General features: G+C 44.6%; 1 protein-coding gene across 8 annotated transcripts in view; it reads left to right on the forward strand.

Moving 5' to 3' along the window:
* The window catches only part of ENTPD6 (ectonucleoside triphosphate diphosphohydrolase 6), a 41,329-nt gene extending 22,382 nt beyond the window's left edge, over window positions 1–18,947 (forward strand). For 5 of the 8 annotated variants that reach the window (XM_045443687.1, XM_045443686.1, XM_045443688.1 and 2 more), the window contains 6 exons: window positions 222–286; window positions 11,924–12,025; window positions 14,546–14,686; window positions 16,326–16,382; window positions 17,566–17,678; window positions 17,789–18,947. In XM_045443687.1, the coding sequence (XP_045299643.1) occupies window positions 222–286; window positions 11,924–12,025; window positions 14,546–14,686; window positions 16,326–16,382; window positions 17,566–17,678; window positions 17,789–17,887 (577 nt within the window). In that variant the 3' untranslated portion in view covers window positions 17,888–18,947. The remainder of the gene's footprint in view (window positions 1–221; window positions 287–11,923; window positions 12,026–14,545; window positions 14,687–16,325; window positions 16,383–17,565; window positions 17,679–17,788) is intronic. The other 3 variants (XM_045443691.1, XM_045443690.1, XM_045443692.1) reach the window with 1 other exon arrangement.
* The last annotated feature ends 212 nt before the right edge of the window (window positions 18,948–19,159 follow it).

Consider the following 19,159-nt stretch of genomic DNA (forward strand, 5'->3'; position numbering starts at 1 on the left):
CTCTTGTCAATTAATAGGCTTTCATTTGTTGAACTAAATGGACTGAACTCCACAAAGAGAGGCTTCTAGGAGCAGAAAATCTGCTGCCTCGGCACAGGTTTCCTCCCTCTCCCACTTATTTTGGATCCAGGCCGGGTGACCATACTAGAGGTGGAGTTGAAGATGGCACCGAGCACTTCCTGTGGCAGGCCAGTCCCTCACCTAGGATTTTCTTTCCACAGCTACCTGGGCCTCGGATTGATGTCGGCACGGCTAGCAATTCTGGGTGGCGTGGAGGGGAAACCTGGTGAGTGGAATGAGAATTCAGAGCCCTCCTTGCTCAGCAGCCTTCAGGGGCCCTTCAGGAAAGGTGCTCCCACCCTCCGCCCTCATAGTAGCCCGCTGGGCCCTGGGGGACTGGGAGAGCCCAGGAGGGATGCATATGGAGGGACGCACCCCACATCTTGTCAGTGGGCACTCTGATGGTGATGAATGGTGATGTGTTTTAGCTGTGTACATGCTAAGTTATTTTTCAAAAGGAAGAGATGCTAGTGAAGTTATTTCTCAAACACTGAGCTGGGAGATTTTAGCCAAAAAACTGTATAATCATCACCTGTGTTTGGAATGGACTGGTTTTTAAGGATCTGGAGGGAACATTATTCTTCATGACAGTACAGGAGGGACCATGAGGAGGTGATTCTGAGGCTGCTGCCTTGGAGCTGGGGTTGAATTCCCTTATTCACAGCAATTCTAGTCTTGTGAGAATGTCCCTCCATCTTCTCTTGCTCTGTGAAGGATCATTAAACATGGGCTTGGCCCTTCCTGCAGACATGGCATTGGACTAGAGATGGAGCCTATGTCAGGTCAGGATGTTTCCTCCCAGGCCTTTTCTGATCTTCTCTGACTGGCCTGGCTGAGGAGAAGCCCGGTGCTGGCCACCAGGATACATGAACTCTTATGAGGTCTTAGGAGATCACTTAGGAGACACTTAGGAGTTTCCTGATTTGGGGGGCACTAATCTGATGCTGGCATTGGCCTCTCTTTACTGATGGCATCGATCAAGGCCCAAAGGCCTTGACCCATGCCTCTGGTCCAGAAGTGTGTGTGTGAGTGCACACCTGTGTTCCAGCCACAAGCCCTTCCCTCAGCCCTGCCGCTCCCTGCTCCACACCCGCTTCCCTCCATAGGCCTAGCACTTCTCTGCACTTCTTCTAAGGGCCTAGTTGTTCTGACAGGGTGGTAATGTTCAGCAGGAATTTTTTTTTTTTTCACATACATCTTATTTCAGTTCACTTATTTCAAATCCTAGTGTTTAACCTTATTATGGTATCTATCCACTTTGTTGCAAACCAGAAACATGTCCATGTCTCAGGCATACCTGCAGACTTTGTTCTGGGACCAGAAAACACCTATTTAGCCAAGAAGAAGAAGGCAGGTAGCCTTGTCCATGGCTAGCCTTGGAGTCCTGTTATCTGCATGAAGTGCCCACTTGGGACACATAGGACTGTAACACCTGCCGTGAAGGGTGTGGACAGCTCCTGCCCCAGAGGAGTCATCTCCCTATTGTGTTATCTGTTGCTGCACAACAAGTACACACCAAACTGGTTAAACAAGCAAACAGCAGTCATTGTTGTATCTCGTGATTGCACAGGCTTGAGCTGGGCAGCACTTCTTCTAGGATCCTTAGGATGTTGTGTGGTGACACCTGGGGTGTCTGGGTGAATGTCTTGCAACTCAGTGCTCCTCCATGTGGCCCACCCCCAGCAGAGCAGCCTGCATTTCTCCCTAGCAGATGAGGAAGGAAAATGCCCTGAAGTCACATGCCATCATATCCTGCACATTCCATGGGTGAAAGCAGCCCCAGGCCAGAATCAAGGGCAGACATAAGGACTCACTTCTCAGCATGCACATCCTCGAGGGGTGGCATCGTGGGGCCTTGGAGGCCAACCACCATGCTTCCTTTGCAATTTGTGGGGCCTCAGGTTTTGTCTTGTGGGGCAACACAGATGCATGGCATGATAGCATTGTCTTGGCCCTGCCAGGTTACTCGCTGCCTCATTTGTCCATAAAATCAAGTAGTGTTGGCTCCCCTTTTATTAGCATGGTTGTGACAATTGACTGAATAGCACTTGACCCAATGCCTGGAACCCTGAAGCCTCTCAGTGCATGTAAGCTTGTGGTGGCTATGTTTCTAGAACTGATGAGGTTTTGCTGCAACTTCTGTGATAGAAAAAGTCTTTGCCTCCCCTAGTTGACCTGGAATCCTTCCACAGGTCAGGTCTAATCTGGCAAAAAGAAGCATGTTCCTTTAGCTCTCCGATGCCTTCATTACTAGTATTAGGAAAATTTTTTCTTTTGGTCTATTAATTAAATTGACATAAGACAGATTAATAGAAAAATTTAATTATGTACACACAGGACTCCATAAAAATATGATACCCAAGGACAAGTCAGGCAATTGAGGTTTACGTGCCATTCTGAGCTAAGGAATAGGATAGACGTCTAGGGCCTTAAAGGGGAAGAGGGCACAGTGAGGTCTGCGCAGGTCCCAACTTGTTTGGGGTTTGGGGCTTGGGGGTTACTATCTGCCTCATAAAGCAAACTAGAGCATTTGTCTTCTGGGAAGACAAAGTCATCTTCTCTGAAAAACCTGCTATATAGTTGGCTTTGGCATCTTCCAAGAATAGGGAGGCTGGGATTAAGGCCTCATGAGTCTGGGTTTTCAGCTGAGGTAGAGAGGGAAGATAGTGCTTATACCCAGAAAGTCCATAGTTGGGTATAGTTACCTCTAGGACTCATTACTGTTAACCCCGCCTGGGTTTCATGACAGTCACAGAAGTGGATTACTTAATAATAAAATAATGACAGTACAGTTTAAAAAGGTGAGGGGGATGGGCATTCACAAGACAATAGGAAGAACAGATGTTGGGTCATTAGATATGTTTGCCCTCCCATACGGAGGTCATTCTTAACAACTTAACTCTGGTAACAGCTCTCTTTCTGGGCTAGATCCCCTATCTAAATTCTTTTAGTATTTAAGAGAAAGGTAAAAGTTTTTCTTGAATCTTCTGAGTATTGATTATCTTTAGCTCAAAACATTCCACATACCAAAGTGGCATATTTTGGGGTCATCTATTCAACTCCCTGTTAGTCCTACCTTTGAAATTTTTCTAAGAAGTTTCACAGTCCAGGGGCGCCTGGGTGGCGCAGTCGGTTAAGCGTCCGACTTCAGCCAGATCACGATCTCGCGGTCCGTGAGTTCGAGCCCCGCATCAGGCTCTGGGCTGATGGCTCAGAGCCTGGAGCCTGTTTCCGATTCTGTGTCTCCCTCTCTCTCTGCCCCTCCCCCGTTCATGCTCTGTCTCTCTCTGTCCCAAAAATAAATAAACGTTGAAAAAAAATATTTAAAAAAATAAATAAATAAATAAATAAATAAATAAATAAATAAAAAAGAAGTTTCACAGTCCAGAACTCAAGCTAGTAGATTGTTCCATATCACTGAACCAGGCTCTTAGTCCTGATAATGGATGGGTTCAGTTAGATAGTTGTGTCTCATTTCAGGAGGCAGTGATGCAGGTGGGCACCCAAAGTTAGGCCTGTGGTGCCGGAAATCAGGTATTTAAGTAAAATACATTTCTGTGGAAATAAACATAGTGGCTACTGACTGGCAGATTGTAATCCTAGTTTCTGTTCTGAAGGCAGCCATTTGAGAAGATTTCTAGATGTTCAGCTTGAAGCACTTTCAGACAGAGTGAGGGCAGACAGCGGCAAACTGATAGGTTTTCCTGTTGCAGTTTGAATGTCTTTGGTGATCTTTCTGAGCGCTCCACACAGCAGCCGGCATGAAGATTATCCATATGTGAGCTGTTGTGATGATTCTCTGAAATTTATATCCAATTGTCCAGCCTAGGTTTAATGGCTTCAAAAAAGGGCAATTTAGCTCTCAATGATTCCAAGTCAGAGGTGTAGGAGAAAAACTGGAAATGTTAGTTTGGAGAGTTATAGCCAGCTATCCGAGAAGAGTAGAATAATGAGGCTCCAGTCCAACTTATAGGCAGAAGATAAAACCTCAGAGACAGCAGGAGTAGAAGTGTATACTGTAGTTTCTACTAGCCACCCCATTTCTACCAGAGATAAACGCAGTAAGACTAATTTGTTTGCAGATTAAGTTTAGTTTCAATAAATTTGGTCTGATTACTTGCATAAGTGCAGCAAGAATAGGGATTGACCATCATATAGGCTCTTTTAATCCTCTTTGCTGGAACTTTCATAAGGAATCTCAGATTGAAGTTTTTAAAATGGCCTCTTGAAGCTAGAACCATCAAGCCAAGGCCATCAGACTTAACCTGCAATACCTATAGTTTAGGTGAATTCCTCTTTTCTTGAGGTGTCTAAAATATCATAAGGTTCCTGCACCTGCCAGAAAACATTTACTCACCTGTAAGCATGCTAGGAACCCTTCAAGCAAGATATCAGGCCAGTTTTTTCAAGGTGCTTCATTGGCTTCATAACACCAGCCTTAGTTCCTTAAAATTGTCTGATCATGTCTGAGCTTACACACATCCTTCTCAAATATGACATTCTAGTAAAAACCTTGGTAATATAGCCAGTGTTTCCAGTTGTGTTCTGGAGACCCAGGAGAATGGATTCTTACTGAACTTACACACGTAACTGTATTGCCATGAAAATAAGCATATTCAGTAAGTTTCCAAATTCTGGAAGTATCAGATAGGGAGAAAAAGTAATTGTTTCATCTTTGTTCACAAAGGTATATCTTACCAAGTTGTTGATAGCTTAAGAAAAAAGAGAAAAAATGTTTCCTTAAATCTGGAAAAACAAGGGCACCTGCGTGGCTCATTTGGTTAAGCAGCCAACTCTTGGTTTCAGATCAGGACTTGATCTCATGGTTTGAGTTTTGAGCCCTGCAACGGATTCTCTGTCTCCCTCTCTCTGCTCCTCCCTGATTTGCGCTCTCTCAAAATAAATAAATATATTTTTAAAATTTTTTTTTCTAAATCTGGAAAAACAGAACAGAACAGGCAATATTTCAAACAAAAACTCATAAAAATTATAATCCTCCTTCTCAGTTTATTCAGTTCCATGTAATTAGTACTTGTTTCCCTTAAATCCCGTTTTCTCTTTAGCTCTAGAAATTCTTACCCAGCCCGGTTTTATGATCATAAAGTTATCAGAAACCTGGACTTGTCAAAAGTCCTTTTCTTGAATCTCCTTGAAGGAAAGTACTTTTGTAGGAACACTTTTGCAAGAGTAAAAATAGTAACTGTAAGTGACTATTAAAATACCCATTGTCAAAGATCTGATGAGAGTTCATTGTAGTGGAATTGACAAAGAGGTCTGGTTATTTCTGTGGTGTGCTATATTTTAAGGTAACAGAATTATGACACAACATTATACCAGGACATACCAGAATTTTAGGAATTTCTTAACAATTTCTATAATATGTATGTTAGTAACATTTACTCATATGTTATAATCTAAGAAGGCTTATCATCACTTATCTGACATGCTTTCCAGGTAATTTAACATAACAAATAAACTCAGTGTAACATCTCTTTTTATAGAGAGAGCCTATCTTTTGAGATGTTATGCGTGCCCTCTTAAAAATCTCAAACTTAGTTGGAGGCCAAAAAAGAATTCATTTAGAATTTGATTTTGGAAATTTGTCAAAAAAACCCACAAGATTTGTACACTTGACTAATACAAATTACTGATCATTATGAAACATTACTTATCTGTTTAACCAAAGTGACAAAGGTAAAATCCTTTGGGAGGGCAAAACAGAAGGTTACATAGTTGTGAGCAAAACTGGTCAAAGACCTGATAAAACAAAATTATTTTGATAAAACATAATCTTTGTTTTTTGTAGGCTGGTTACTTAAAAGGTAACAAAAAGCCTTTCACGGTCTTATCAGGAGCAGGCCAGTTACTAGTCCCAGAAAACTTTGTCCTTTTAGTAGGTGAAAGAACATTCAATTTTGGTTTCATATAAGTACACTACTGATTTTAAAGCTTCATTTTATTTTATTTTATTTTATTTTTTTTTAGGGCTTATCTTTTTATTTTTATTTTATTTATTTATTTTTTTTAATATATGAAATTTATTGTCAAATTGGTTTCCATACAACACCCAGTGCTCATCCCAAAAGGTGCCCTCCTCAATACCCATTACCCACCCTCTCCTCCCTCCCACCCCCCATCAACCCTCAGTTTGTTCTCAGTTTTTAACAGTCTCTCATGCTTTGGCTCTCTCCCACTCTAACCTCTTTTTTTTTTTTTTTTTTTTTTCTTTTTTCCTCCCCCTCCCCCATGGGTTCCTGTTAAGTTTCTCAGGCTCCACATAAGAGTGAAATCATTTGGTATCTGTCTTTCTCTGTATGGCTTATTTCACTTAGCATCACACTCTCCAGTTCCATCCACGTTGCTACAAAAGGCCATATTTCATTTTTTCTCATTGCCACGTAGTATTCCATTGTGTATATAAACCACAATTTCTTTATCCATTCATCAGTTGATGGACATTTAGGCTCTTTCCATAATTTGGCTATTGTTGAGAGTGCTGCTATGAACATTGGGGTACAAGTGCCCCTATGCATCAGTACTCCTGTATCCCTTGGATAAATTCCTAGCAGTGCTATTGCTGGGTCATAGGGTAGGTCTATTTTTAATTTTCTGTAAAGCTTCATTTTATAACCTAAATAAATTCATTCAGTTTTAGCCAACTTAACCACACAAGGTAAGATTTTATCTTTCCAGCTTTCCATTTCATTTGTCTTTATTCTTCTCCTGCCCATTTGGAAATAACCAGTTTTACCTGGAACAAATTTACTTTCTTTCTCCTTAACAAAAATGTATCTTCATACCTCATACCTCTTCTTACTGAAAGCACATTTTACTGTCTTTGCATACAGAGTTGTTTCCCTTATTATTGCTAGTAATTTTAGTTACATATATTAATTAGAATTAACTCTTAGAACCCCTAAGAAGTTAACAGTTGTAAACTATGTCACACCAGCATTGTTTAGATTGGCAAACTTATGAATACATTTAATAATTTCTAGGGGTGCCTGGGTGGCTCAGTGGGTTAAACTTCCAACTTTGGCTCAAGTCATGATCTCACCATTTGTGAATTTGAGCCCCACATCAGGCTCTGTGCTGACAGCTCTGTGCTGGAGCCTGCTTCACATTCTGTGTCTCCCTCTCTCTCTGCCCCTCCCCCCCCAAATAAATAAACAATAATTCTTAGAGACATATGCTTCCTCATAGCACAATTTTTTTTTCAGTATGGCATAAGATATGTTTACTCATGATCCAAATACCTTTTAGTTCTTCTGCAAAAGGAAATAAAAGTGTATAAATCTATGTTCAGTAATTAATGTTCCAGTATTTTCTCTTAATTAGAAATGGTCTGGATAGTCAGTGAATTTAACTTAAATCATCATTTAGCAAAAGTTTAAAGCTTTAGCTTATCCAAAAGATTTGGGAAAATTTTTTAAGTACACATACCATAAAACATAATTATTGCGGAAAAGTTCACCTAAAAATCTCATATACTACTTGTATCTATTTAATTTACTTGTTCTTAACAACTGTGTTTAGACTGCTTTATGAGACCTTAGACAAAGTCAGCCATCATCCCAAGCTATTTTTCTGGCTGATAGATTTTTGTAAAAGATGGCATGAGCTTATTTGACCTTAAGTAAATCAAGGTGGAATAAAAGTGATATAGTGATATTCATAGTGATATTCATATTTCATACTAGTAACTTTTTTTTTTTAATTTGAGAGGAAGAGAGAGAAGCTTGAGCAGTTTTCCATGCTCAGCATGGGCTCAGTCCCACAATCCTGAGACTGTAACCTGAGCTGAAATCAAGAGTTGAGTCGGACACTCAACCACTGAGCCACCCAGGCACTCTGCCATACTGATTAACTCTGAAGACCTGCCTGTTTTAATCAACAAACTTAAACTAGTTTTTATTTACTAAAGGTTAATACTAGATCACATTAACTTGAAAACATTTGGGTTAGTTTCTTTTTTTTTTTTTTTTAAAGATTTTGTCTTTGGGGTGCCTGGGTGGCTCAGTCAGTTGAGTGACTGACTTGATTTCAGCTCAGGTCATGATTCCAGGGTCATGGGATCAAGCCCTGCATCTGGCTCTGTGCTGAGCCTGGAGCCTGCTTAAGATTCTTTCTCTCTCTCCCTCTGCCCCTCCTCCTCTCACAAGTATGCATGCTCGTTTTCTCTCTCTCTCTCTCTCAAAAAAAAAAAGAATAAAGTATTTTATTCTTTAATTTTTTTTAAGTAAATTCTATGCCCAATGTGGGCTCTAACCCATGACCCTGAGATCAAGAGTCACATGCTCCACTAACTAAGCCAGCCAGGCATCCCTAGTTTCTGTATATTTTTGAGAATTCAATTTATGTAAACACTTCATTTCTTTAAGCCAATTAAATAGAGCTCTCTTACAAATTAGTTTTGTTGACAACATTTGGACATAGAAGATATCACCCAATTACAACACATACATATAGAATACATAAACATATCAACAGATGCAAACTGAGACCTTACAGTTTCCATACACTTAAAATTTCCTATGAGCCCAAGTTCCAAGTGACCATTCCCTTTTTTGTTTTACCTCCCTGAATTTTGTACTTTAACGTTTCAATTTCAAAGGCACAAGGAAGAATGCATGTTGATGATAAATTGAGGGGGAGAGGATTGGTGAAAAAGAACAGGTGAGCTTTGAGCTGCCTGTAAAGCTGCATTGTTAGTTTTGCAAAGATTTGTAAGACAAGGACAGTTCTCAATTCTTTAAAAGAATTGGGTTGCAGCTTAAATGATATCATAGTTTGATCCACCCATCCAACTATATTAATATGTTTATATATATATATATATATGTATTATATATATATGTGTGTATGTATATATATATATATATATATATAAGAGCTTTGTAGTGTTTTAGTAATAAAACTTTTTATAGAGGCTTCAGAAGATTTTTCTTTTCCTCTGAGAACATAGTTTCATTTTAGCTTAGGGGAAAAGACCTAAAAAATCCTATCAGTCTCTGAATATCATTTTCCAGTCTGGCCGGTCTCCAGCCACAGAGCTATTTAAAAAAATCTTTTAAATGTCTTGGCAGTTTTCAGTCTGGACAAACAGCAGATGTTTTCCGGGATTAATGCAGTATGCCTTTGTAAAGTCTATATATAGTATTTTAACAAAGGCCTCCTTTCTGAGTGCACATTTCAACCTTGGACCTTCATCTTAGGAAGAAAAGCCTATCAGCCCCTAACATCAGCCTTCAGCTGATCATTTATAGGAGGTCCTAGGAGAAATGCTAGTCATCTGTTTCCTTGGGTGGGGGCGGGGGCTTTCAGGGAGCTATCTGGCTTGTCTGATAACTACAATATAACCATGGATGGGAAGAATGCCCCTTAGCACCCAAACAAGGTCCCTATGAGTAGGGTTGTAAATGGACATTAATCTGGGATTTTCTTTTAATTTGGTAGAATGAAAGTCAAGACTTTTAAGGCCCTTTAAGGGCTTTACAATTTTAAAAATCTGCTATCTAGGGATGTGAGTTATTTGGGTGGGAATCTAGGATGTAGCTGTAAAGGACATTGCACAGGAAGGCCTAAAGCTAGCAGAGCCTGATTATAGCAAGGAGCTTTCTCTCTAAGCCTTATTGTCTACCTTGGGTGCTACTGTTAAATTTGTTTTTTGGCTTTTAGTATTTATATGAGTAACTTGTATACCCTGGGCGTAGAGATCAGGCCACAGTGCTTTCTGTAAATCTTGTAGGGAAAGGGAAGCTAAAGTAAGCAGTTCAGTGTTTAAGGGATTTTCTGGGGAAGGTGAACGAGTTTGGGAGTTAAGGGAATTTGCTGAGGAGACAGGGCCAGATTTTAAGAAATTTATGTTGGATGGGGACTTTCATTTTTGTTTTAAGTCTAATTTCTTTTCTTCCCCCTGCCCCATCTTATTAAAGGAGTCCCTAAAGCTTAGCTGTTACATTTCTTCATGTCTGTTTTTTTTTTAACTTGGTCTTTCTATAGGTACCAATAAGACAATTATTTAGGATAATAATTGAGAACTCTCAAAAATATTTTTCTTTCTTTCAAATATTATCAATTCAAAGGATTCATTGGCCATTGGTGAGCAGGATTTTTATATTAATCTCAATAGTGACTCAAACCAATAAGCCTTTCTATGGCTTAACCATGAACACAAGAAGTGTCCCAAAAGATGATGGGCCCTTATAAGATCCAGAAAGTTTACTCCCAGAAATAGTCTAAGAAAGTAAAGCCTTTTGTTGTTGCAAGCAGTAAGAATGATGGCATGAAAACACTTTCCAGTTCCCCATGAAAACATGAGGCACCTCCAGTCACACAGCTGCTAATCAGATACCAGGTAGGCACTGCTAAAATGGGACTTTTTCAGCACTGGCAAAACAGTGAAGGTTGAGATGACAAAAACCCCATATGGACCAGGACCCCTGTGACAAACTCTCCTGAGAGCTGGCCTGGTCAGACAAAGAGTGCTTCTTATGACTTAAAGTCTGGGAACCACAGACTACTCAGCTAGCCACCGAGATGCATGTGATGTGTACAGAGAGAATATTCTCACTGGTCATAAAGACAAGCTCTCAATACATAAACAAAATGAAAGGAAAGCCCCTTATAGGCACATTAACAGCTTTAGCTGAGCCTTTGGTGTCTCAGCCAAACTGTACCTGAGAGGGATGTGTTGCTGGGTTAGAGATTGTGAAGTGTTTTACAGAGTACCTCGTATGGCAGTTTTCTCAAGGTTCACAGGTGACCTAGTGTCAGTCTGGCCTGTTTTGTGACTAACTCATCCTAACACAGGAGTCTTTGGGTTAGACAGGGAGCACTCTGACAGCTTTTAAGTGCTTGACCCATGCCTACCTGTTTTGTGGCTTTGGCTTCCAAGATGTCCCCTAGCAACTTCTTTACCTCATGTGCATATTGACCCACAGCAACATTTGTCTAAACAGACACTAGTCTGGTGGGAACTGTGAACTCAGCAGGCTTATAGGACCTAGGCTTGCATTCTACCCTGTGGTCTTCCTTCTTATGACAAATGATGACAGACCAGAGAAAAGCAGTGACCATCTCTGCAACAAAAAGGATCAATAAAAAAGTCAAGAGTGTTAATAATAAATCTTTACCAGAGTCACCATACCCAAGGAACTTGTACAAATATTTTCTCCTGCTAATCTAAATTTAGAAGGGTGGGGGGAGCTTTTCACCACTCATTTCCACTGGACCCTACAGGCAGAGATTCAGGAGCCTGACAAAATTCGTACCTTGTGCCACACCTGTCAGAAGTCTCAGGATCTCTCAGCTGCAGCAGCCTCAGAACAGGCAGTTTGCAGCCAGTGAAGTTTTTCCTGGCTGGCTCCCCAACTGTTGGGGAGGAAAAATTTTTCCTGCCCTTCTAGGTTCTTCTGGCTAGTATATTAATTAAATTGACATAAGACAGATTAATAGGAGAAAAACATTTAATTACAAATGTATGGGAGCCCCAGAAGAATATGACACCAAGGACAAGTTGGGCAATTGAGGCTATGTGTCATCCTGAGCTAAGAAATAGACCAGGGGCCTGGGGGCTTTAAAAGGGAAGAAGGTGATTCACAGGACACAAGAACAGAGGTTTGGTTATTAGATGTTTGCCCATCCATACAGAGGTCACTTAGATTAAAATATCTCTGGTAACAGCCCTGTTTCTGGGCTAGACACACTATCTAAATTCTTTTAGGTAGTTAAGGGAGAGGTAAAAATCTTCCCCTCACTAGCCTATAATCCTCTGTGTTATAGGCCTCTTCTCAGGAGAATCCATGTGTGCCCCATTCTTACTGTGATAACGTGCCTTTCTTCTTATTTCTCTTTATTTCAGCTGAGGATGGAAAGGAGTTGGTCAGCCCTTGTTTGTCTCCAGGTTTCACAGGAGAGTGGCAACATGCTGAAATAACATACAGAATTTCAGGACAGAAGGCAGGTATGGTGGAGTTCTTATTCATCAGTGGTTTATGAGGGTTAAGATCCGCAGCCTTCCCTCTCTTCTGTACCTTCTGAATACCTCTCAGAAGCAGGGAGGCTGTTGCCAAGCCTCATTCACAGACAAGCCCTCACTTGCCCATGAAATGGAAGCACCTCTGTGAACTGTCAGGGCTGCAGGAGGCCCTTGCCAGAACACACTGGGAACTGTTGGCTCCCATGGGGTCTCTGCACAAGGCTCCCTTGTCTGTCGCCACATACTTTCTTCCAAAAGACTGCACTTCCTAACAAGCCTCCAGTGAGGAAGGACCTGAACATTCTACCACTCTTAAGACAAATGGCCAAGTTGGGGCTGTTGGCCCAGTAGCAGTGTGAGCTTATCTCTGAAAAGAGGGAGAAATGGCTTCTTCAATGGAATCAGTTCCCTCCACCTATCACCTCAGGCTGCCTGGTGAGCACAGGAGAGGCTGCTCCAGGTGGCATAGCCCCCCCAGCCTGTGACATTGGGTGTGCTGTCTCACCAGCCTGACCCCTCTTGCCCCACGTGGTCTTCAGTTGCTCTGTGCTCCTTTAGTTTTTGCTAAAAGAAACATTGAACTGTTTCCAGGCTGGACATAATGGGCATGAGGTTTGTCTGTCTTTGGTGACAGAGCTATTTCTACTCACATTTCTGACACCAAATGCGGGCAGGGGAGGGGAGGGAGTTCCCCACACCCACCAGTTCTCCACACATGAATAATTCTGTTCAGACTCACCCCGGAGTTAGTGCAGACTGCAGAGGTTAAGGGCTCAGACCTGCGAGGCTCCCCTCACCCCCCTCTGCTTCAGATGCAGATAGCAAGTCCTGGGTCTCCTATACTTCTGACCAGCTGACTACAAATTAGGGGTTCCCACGAACCACAACCACCACCCCCAAATAATTTGCCAGAATAGCTCACAGAACTCAGGAAGGCAATTTACATAATATCACTGTTTTATTATAAAAGGCACAAGTCTGGAACAGCCAAATGGAAGAGATGTATAGGGCAGGGTGTTGGAGAAGGGGTGTGGAGCCTCCATGCACTCCTTTGGGACACCACCTCCCAGTACCTTCATGTGTTCACCAGCCAGGAAGCTCACGGAACCTATTGTTTAGGGCTGTATAAAGCTTCACTACACAGGCATAGGTCATTAAATCATTGTCTGCTGGTGATTAACTCAAGCCCCAACCCCCTGCCCTCCCTGAATTTTGAAGGGTGGGCTGAAAGTTCCAACCCTCTAATCACATGGTTGGCTCCTCTGACAACCAGCTCCCATCCTGAAGCCACTCAGGGACCCACCAACAAGAGCCCACTCATTCACATAAACTCAGGTATGCTTGAGAAAAAGGGGCGGATTTATCCTGAGTAACAGAAGATCTTCCTCTTATCTCCATCCCTCAGGAAATCCCAAGGGTTTTAGAAGTTGTGTCCAGAACAAAGACCAAATACATGTTTCTTATTATTGACCATGGAGGTCACCGACTCAGCCAGCTGCTCATGCACGTCCTATGCGTCAGGCCCTGTTGCAGCCACTGGCATACAGCTGACATTTCAGTGGGAGGAACTGATAAACAAGAAAGTAACTTGAAGAAAGAAACAGAAGGGATTGTGGGGAGGGGGAACCTGAGAGGAAGATAACTGTTTTAAATATGATGGCCAGGGAAGGCTTCATGGAGTGGTGTTTGAGCCAAGACCTAAAGAGATGGAGAATAAGGCACACAGATGATCTAAAGCAGCAGTTCTCCAGGCCAGAGGAGCAGCAGTATAAAAGCCCTGGGATGGCTGCTGTGTTTAAGGAATGAGGAAGTGGAAGTATGGCTGTCCTGACAAGGGACAGTGGAGGGAAATGAGATCCAGCGGACAAGGACAAGGGGAGAACTGGCTGGAGCTGCTTTCAGGCCATGGGCAGGTCTGTTGGGGGAGATGGGAAGCTGAGTCCAGGGGTGGGCTATGGGATATCCACGTTTGATAACCTCTGGGGCTCTCTGTTGTCCTTCTTCCGAGCAAGGGGTTAATTGCCAGCTGTGTGAGCTTGGCAAGCTGCCTGTTAGGCCTCAGTTTCCTCATCTGTGACATAAGGAGGGTGCAGGTCCCACTTCCACAGTGGCTGATGGGATAGCCTGCATGTTCAGAGCTCAGTAAGGGCTAGCAGAGAGTAAACAGTGTGAACTTGAACCCATTGGGCTGCATTAGGACAGCTGTGTGTGCTGAGCCAAGGGCCGATGTCCTTCAGGGTTGAGGACCACACCATCTCTGGCCACCTTCATGCTTTGGGTTTCTCTCCCTTGACCTGGGCCCACAGTGCTGTAGCTCCTGAAAGTTTGCTGTTGATATGTGTGGTGTTGATAAGCACCCTGACTCAGGGTAGGTGCTATGCAGGCTTTTTGCCCTGCCACACCCTCCAGGTCAGGGCCTCAAATCACTGGACAGAGCCCTGGGGGCTGCGTGGCCCAGGTGTTGAGCCCCCAAACTGCTATCTTTGTGCTTCTCCTTTGCCTCAGCAGTGAACCTCCATGAGCTGTGTGCCAGCAGAGTGTCGGAAATCCTTCGAAACAAAGTGCATAGAACAGAAGAAGTGAAGGATGTGGATTTTTATGCTTTTTCCTACTATTATGACCTTGCAGCAAATGTTGGCCTCATAGGTAAGGGTGGGGCTGAGGTGTGCAGAGGGCCCACGGCAGAGAGTAATCATGTCATCAGTGACCCTCACAGCTGGAAGTAGACAGGAGGGCAAGTGTCTTGTCATCTGTATAGGCAATAGTAAGCCCCTTTTCAAAAATAAAGCAGGTTTTTGAGCCACTTAGTAATACAATGTCAGTGCAAAAACAGTTACTTGCTGTTGAGTTGTTCTGCTCTAAGGCAGAACTGATGCACCTGTGTAACTCAGACCCTCAGCCATTCCTGCCTGGCCCCCAGGTCTCTAGCTGAGGGAGCCCTTGGTGACATGGCCATCTTTCCCCATCTGGCACCTAGGCTGGCATGGGGAGGGGTCAGCCCACTGACCAGCTTCAGGAGCTTATGGGCACTGTGGCGTCTCCAGGCTCCCTGAGCCACCTGCTGCCTGGGACCAGTGTGGAACACTACCACCCAAGGGTGGGTAGTCCAGGTGGAAAATGACCTCTATTCACCCTTTGCTCAGGCCCCAGGTCTCTCTCTCTGGCATAGAACAAGCTACCTCCTGGTAGCTGGCCCTATGGCCACTTGACCTGCCAGGCCTGAGGGCCCCTGCAGGCTCCCTATACCTGGAGCAACCTTAGTTGATCCCCACTCTCCTGACTGTGCCACTGGCTGCGGACATCACAATGCTCAGGGCCTACCACACACAAATTTGGCCTGGCAGCACACTGGGGGACTCCACTCTCCTAGGCTGGCTTGAAGAGACACCTCCCAGCATCACCTTATCACTGGCTGCAGGTTGCCCTTTCCGTAGGGGACCAACAACCTCCCAGAGTGACCTCGGGAGATGCTGGCCTGTTCAGAAAAGCTCTTCCAACTCCCTTTTGTGGTCACACATGGCTCTGAAAGAGCTGCTTAGGTCTGTTTTCAGAAATGGTATCCATCTTCAATGTGACATTTGCTGACTGAGCAAATGCCCAAAGTCAAGGAAAATTGAGCTCACTGAGCAGCTGCCCCCTACGAAACATAAGTGTGTGGGATATCTCAAGGCCCCTCTTTGAAAAGTAGAGGTTTTGGGGTACATTGAAGAAACAATCACCATTCTTGAGAGTTGGGAGACACAGCTGCCATGCCTCCCTCCCTAGGAATGTCACAGAAGGCTGGGGCCATTCCCTTCTGGAGAGCCCTGTAAAGTCTCTCTGACCATTTGATCTAAGACCTGGCAAACCACTATTTGACTTTTTTATAGAATTTTTTTTCCACATTCATAAAATTGATACCAGAATACCATTGCTGAACTCTGGGCCACAGCTTGAGAAAATGTATCCAATTCTTCCCTTTTATTTTTTTTTTTTTAACTTAAAATTAAGAGATTGCCCAGTCTCTGGGGTCCAAGGATCCTGGTGCCTTTCCTCTGAGGCACCCTCTAAGTCCCATGATTGTGCTAATCATCCCCATGTGGTGTCCTGCATGGAACACCTACCCACCCCCAGCCACGTCACTTTGGACAAATGATCAGTGCATGGGAGGGCCACTGCCCCACTTGCAGTTAGCCTGGATACGCCGCTTTACATCATCCTCTCATGGGCACCAGCCTCAGGGCATTGGTGGCATCACTGCTTCAGGGATGCTGGTACAGACCAGGTGTTTGGTCTTATCCCACAGATGTGGAGAAGGGAGGCAGCCTCGTCGTGGGAGACTTTGATATCGCAGCCAAGTATGGTGAGTGATGGCTGCACTGCCCGGGTGAGAAGAGCCAGAGCGGGAGACAGGGACCCAGTCCCTCTGTGTGGCAGATGTACCTTGGTGCTTGTGAGGCAGTACTGAGAACTTCTGGATTTAGTTCCTAATTCAGCCAGGCAGATGAGTGTTCAGAGGTGGGAGAGGGTGCTTGGGGTCACTGTGCTGGGCCCAGACCACAGGTCAGCCACATCCTGTGTGGCCATGGCAGGGGGAGAGGGGAGCCTCAGTGTCCCTGGCTGTGATACGGCATATTTCTAGTTCTAATGTTGTTAGGAATGGACTCCCTTGATTTCACTGTTTCTGACACCTCTTCACTGCAGTTCAGGGATTTCCCCTGATATTGTCCCAGCAAATTCACAATTGTCACACCAACAACCCCTGCACAGCAGAGCCCAACATGTAGGGAGTGAAGAGCTATTCCCCTTGAGTTTGCAGGTAGCTGACCCAGCAGTCCCCCTTCCACTCCTCCTTTGTCCATCACACTCAATCTGGCTGGCTGGGGTGTGAAATGAAGGCTGTCTGTAAATATTCTGCTCTTTGGTTGTTGTTGTTAATTGCAGATCAAAAGAGTTATTCATATGTTTCTCTATAGAAAGTCCTTTCTCCCCTTCCCCTTCAAAGTGGCTTTTTTTTTTTTTTTTTCAAGTTTTCTTGTCACTTAGGGGTTTGTCATGACTCTTCAACAGGAAAAGGTTCTGAGCAGAATTCTGGGAAGGCTATTGGTAGGTTTGTTCATCCTCCTTGAGAATAAGAGTAGAATGTTCTGAGCCAGATTTGTTGGTGTTTTCATTCTCCAGAAAGCCCAGATCCACCCCTGAGAGAGGTATCTAGAAGTCATGGGTGCAGAGCTATGCCCTGTGAGACTTTGGCCTTAGGCCCATGACACCAAGACAAGACACACAAGTCCCTCTTGGTCTTGGAGGCCAGGCCCGGGGGAGGCTGGTTAGCTTTGAGACCCTACCCTTTGGTGTGCTCTTGGCAAATCACCTTCCCACTCTGGGCTACAGTCTTTTCTAAATCAGTGAGAACCTGGGGCCAACACAGAGCCCTGTGAAGGGTGGGCACCTGGGGTGGGTGGAGTCTAGTCTGCATAGAGCCCCCCCATCCCACCCAGGAATGAACCACTTGGAATCTGATTGGGAAAGGGCTCTCTCACCCCCAGTGTGCAGGACAGCGGAGACCCATCCTCCAGGCAACCCCTTTCTGTGCATGGACCTCACCTACATCAGCCTGCTGCTCCAAGAGTTTGGCTTCCCAGAGAACAAAGTGCTGAAGGTAAAGACTGTCTCTGGGTGCTCCTGTGCCCTTTATGACCCCAAGGGCTGGGGGTACTGCTTCCAGCCTCCCAACCATGCCCACTCTGCGCCTTCCTTTGTGTTTTCAAGCTGACTCGGAAAATCAACAATGTTGAGACCAGCTGGGCTCTGGGGGCCATTTTTCATTACATCGACTCCCTGAGAAGACAGAAGAATCCAGCCTCATAGTGGCCAAGCTGCCCCAGCCATCCTTACAGAGCGGCTCCATCTCCATGAGAACAGACCTGTGTGGAACGCCTTGATGTGTTGGGAGGAAGCCACTGCTCGGGCTGCCACCCCTTTCCCTTTGGCCTTGCAGACCTGCCCCTGGACAGGCAGAGGGCTAGAACGTGACCAGGCCTAGTGTCTCCTCCTGCCTCAGCCCCAGGTGGGCAGTAAACCAGACAGGGCAAAGGGTACATGTCAAGTTTAGTATGACACAGGCACACCATCCCCCATCCCTCCCCTGTATGCAGGGTTGGGGTGGCTGTAACGTGTTTCTGTGACAGGAGTCTTGTTTTCTCTCCCTGCCCCTGTCTGGTCCCTCCTCTCATCCCCAGGGTGGACCTCCACCTTCTCCCCAGAGACTTGGTGGGGAGGTTTTACAGGCTGTTCTGGCTGCTTTCAGGGTGGGCCAAGTGGCAACCACCATGTCCTCTGGGACAGTGAATTGGGCGGACCTGAATGCATTGGCCTCCTCTTTGGTTATGGACATGCGAGGTCATCCAGAGGTCTGTTTTCTCAGGTTCTTGGATGGCTTGGGGCAAGCTGATGAAGTTGGCCTTGTGAGTAGAAGAGGGCTGGGGGAAATACCTCTGTGTGTCCCAGCTCTTCAGAGGAGGTCTGAATGTGAGCATGACCTGCTTACAATATTTATGGCTGTGCTGTGTGAGTGACATCTCTGTTGTGTGGTGCTGGGTGTTTGTGTAGCAGCTGTGTTCTGAGCCCCAGTGAATGTATTGCTACCATGAGCCATTTGCAGCTGAGCAGTGTTGAAGACACACACCATCCCCCTGTGGGTCAGGTGGACTGCAGTCCCCAGAACTGCCTTCTTGAGGCTCTGCTGGGGTACAGGGCTATGCCCATTGTCTGGGGCCTCTGTAGGACACTGGCTCTGGGCCCTCTTGCATCGGGATGTGAAGTCTGTGAGACATAGGCCCTGGGGCCACAGTCGTTCTGCAGTGAATGTATGGTATATGGAATAAGCTGAACCTCATGTGTTCCACTCAAAATAAAGGGTTTACAAGGGTTTCTTCTCCAGTCAGTCTTCTAGGTGAGCATCAGCAATGTTCATCCCCTGGTGGAAAAGCCCCTGAGATCCCTGTTTACTATAGTTGAAACAAAGAACTGTCCATGCCGGGTGACAGGTGGCACATTAACTCTTGTCAGTGTGCCTCATAAGGAGAAAACAGCAGAAGGGCATAGGGAGGCCATCCTCAGGCCATCATGCATGCCTGTGGT

Source organism: Leopardus geoffroyi, chromosome A3 (assembly GCF_018350155.1).
Source record: "Leopardus geoffroyi isolate Oge1 chromosome A3, O.geoffroyi_Oge1_pat1.0, whole genome shotgun sequence".
NCBI classification, from domain to species: Eukaryota; Metazoa; Chordata; class Mammalia; order Carnivora; family Felidae; genus Leopardus; species Leopardus geoffroyi.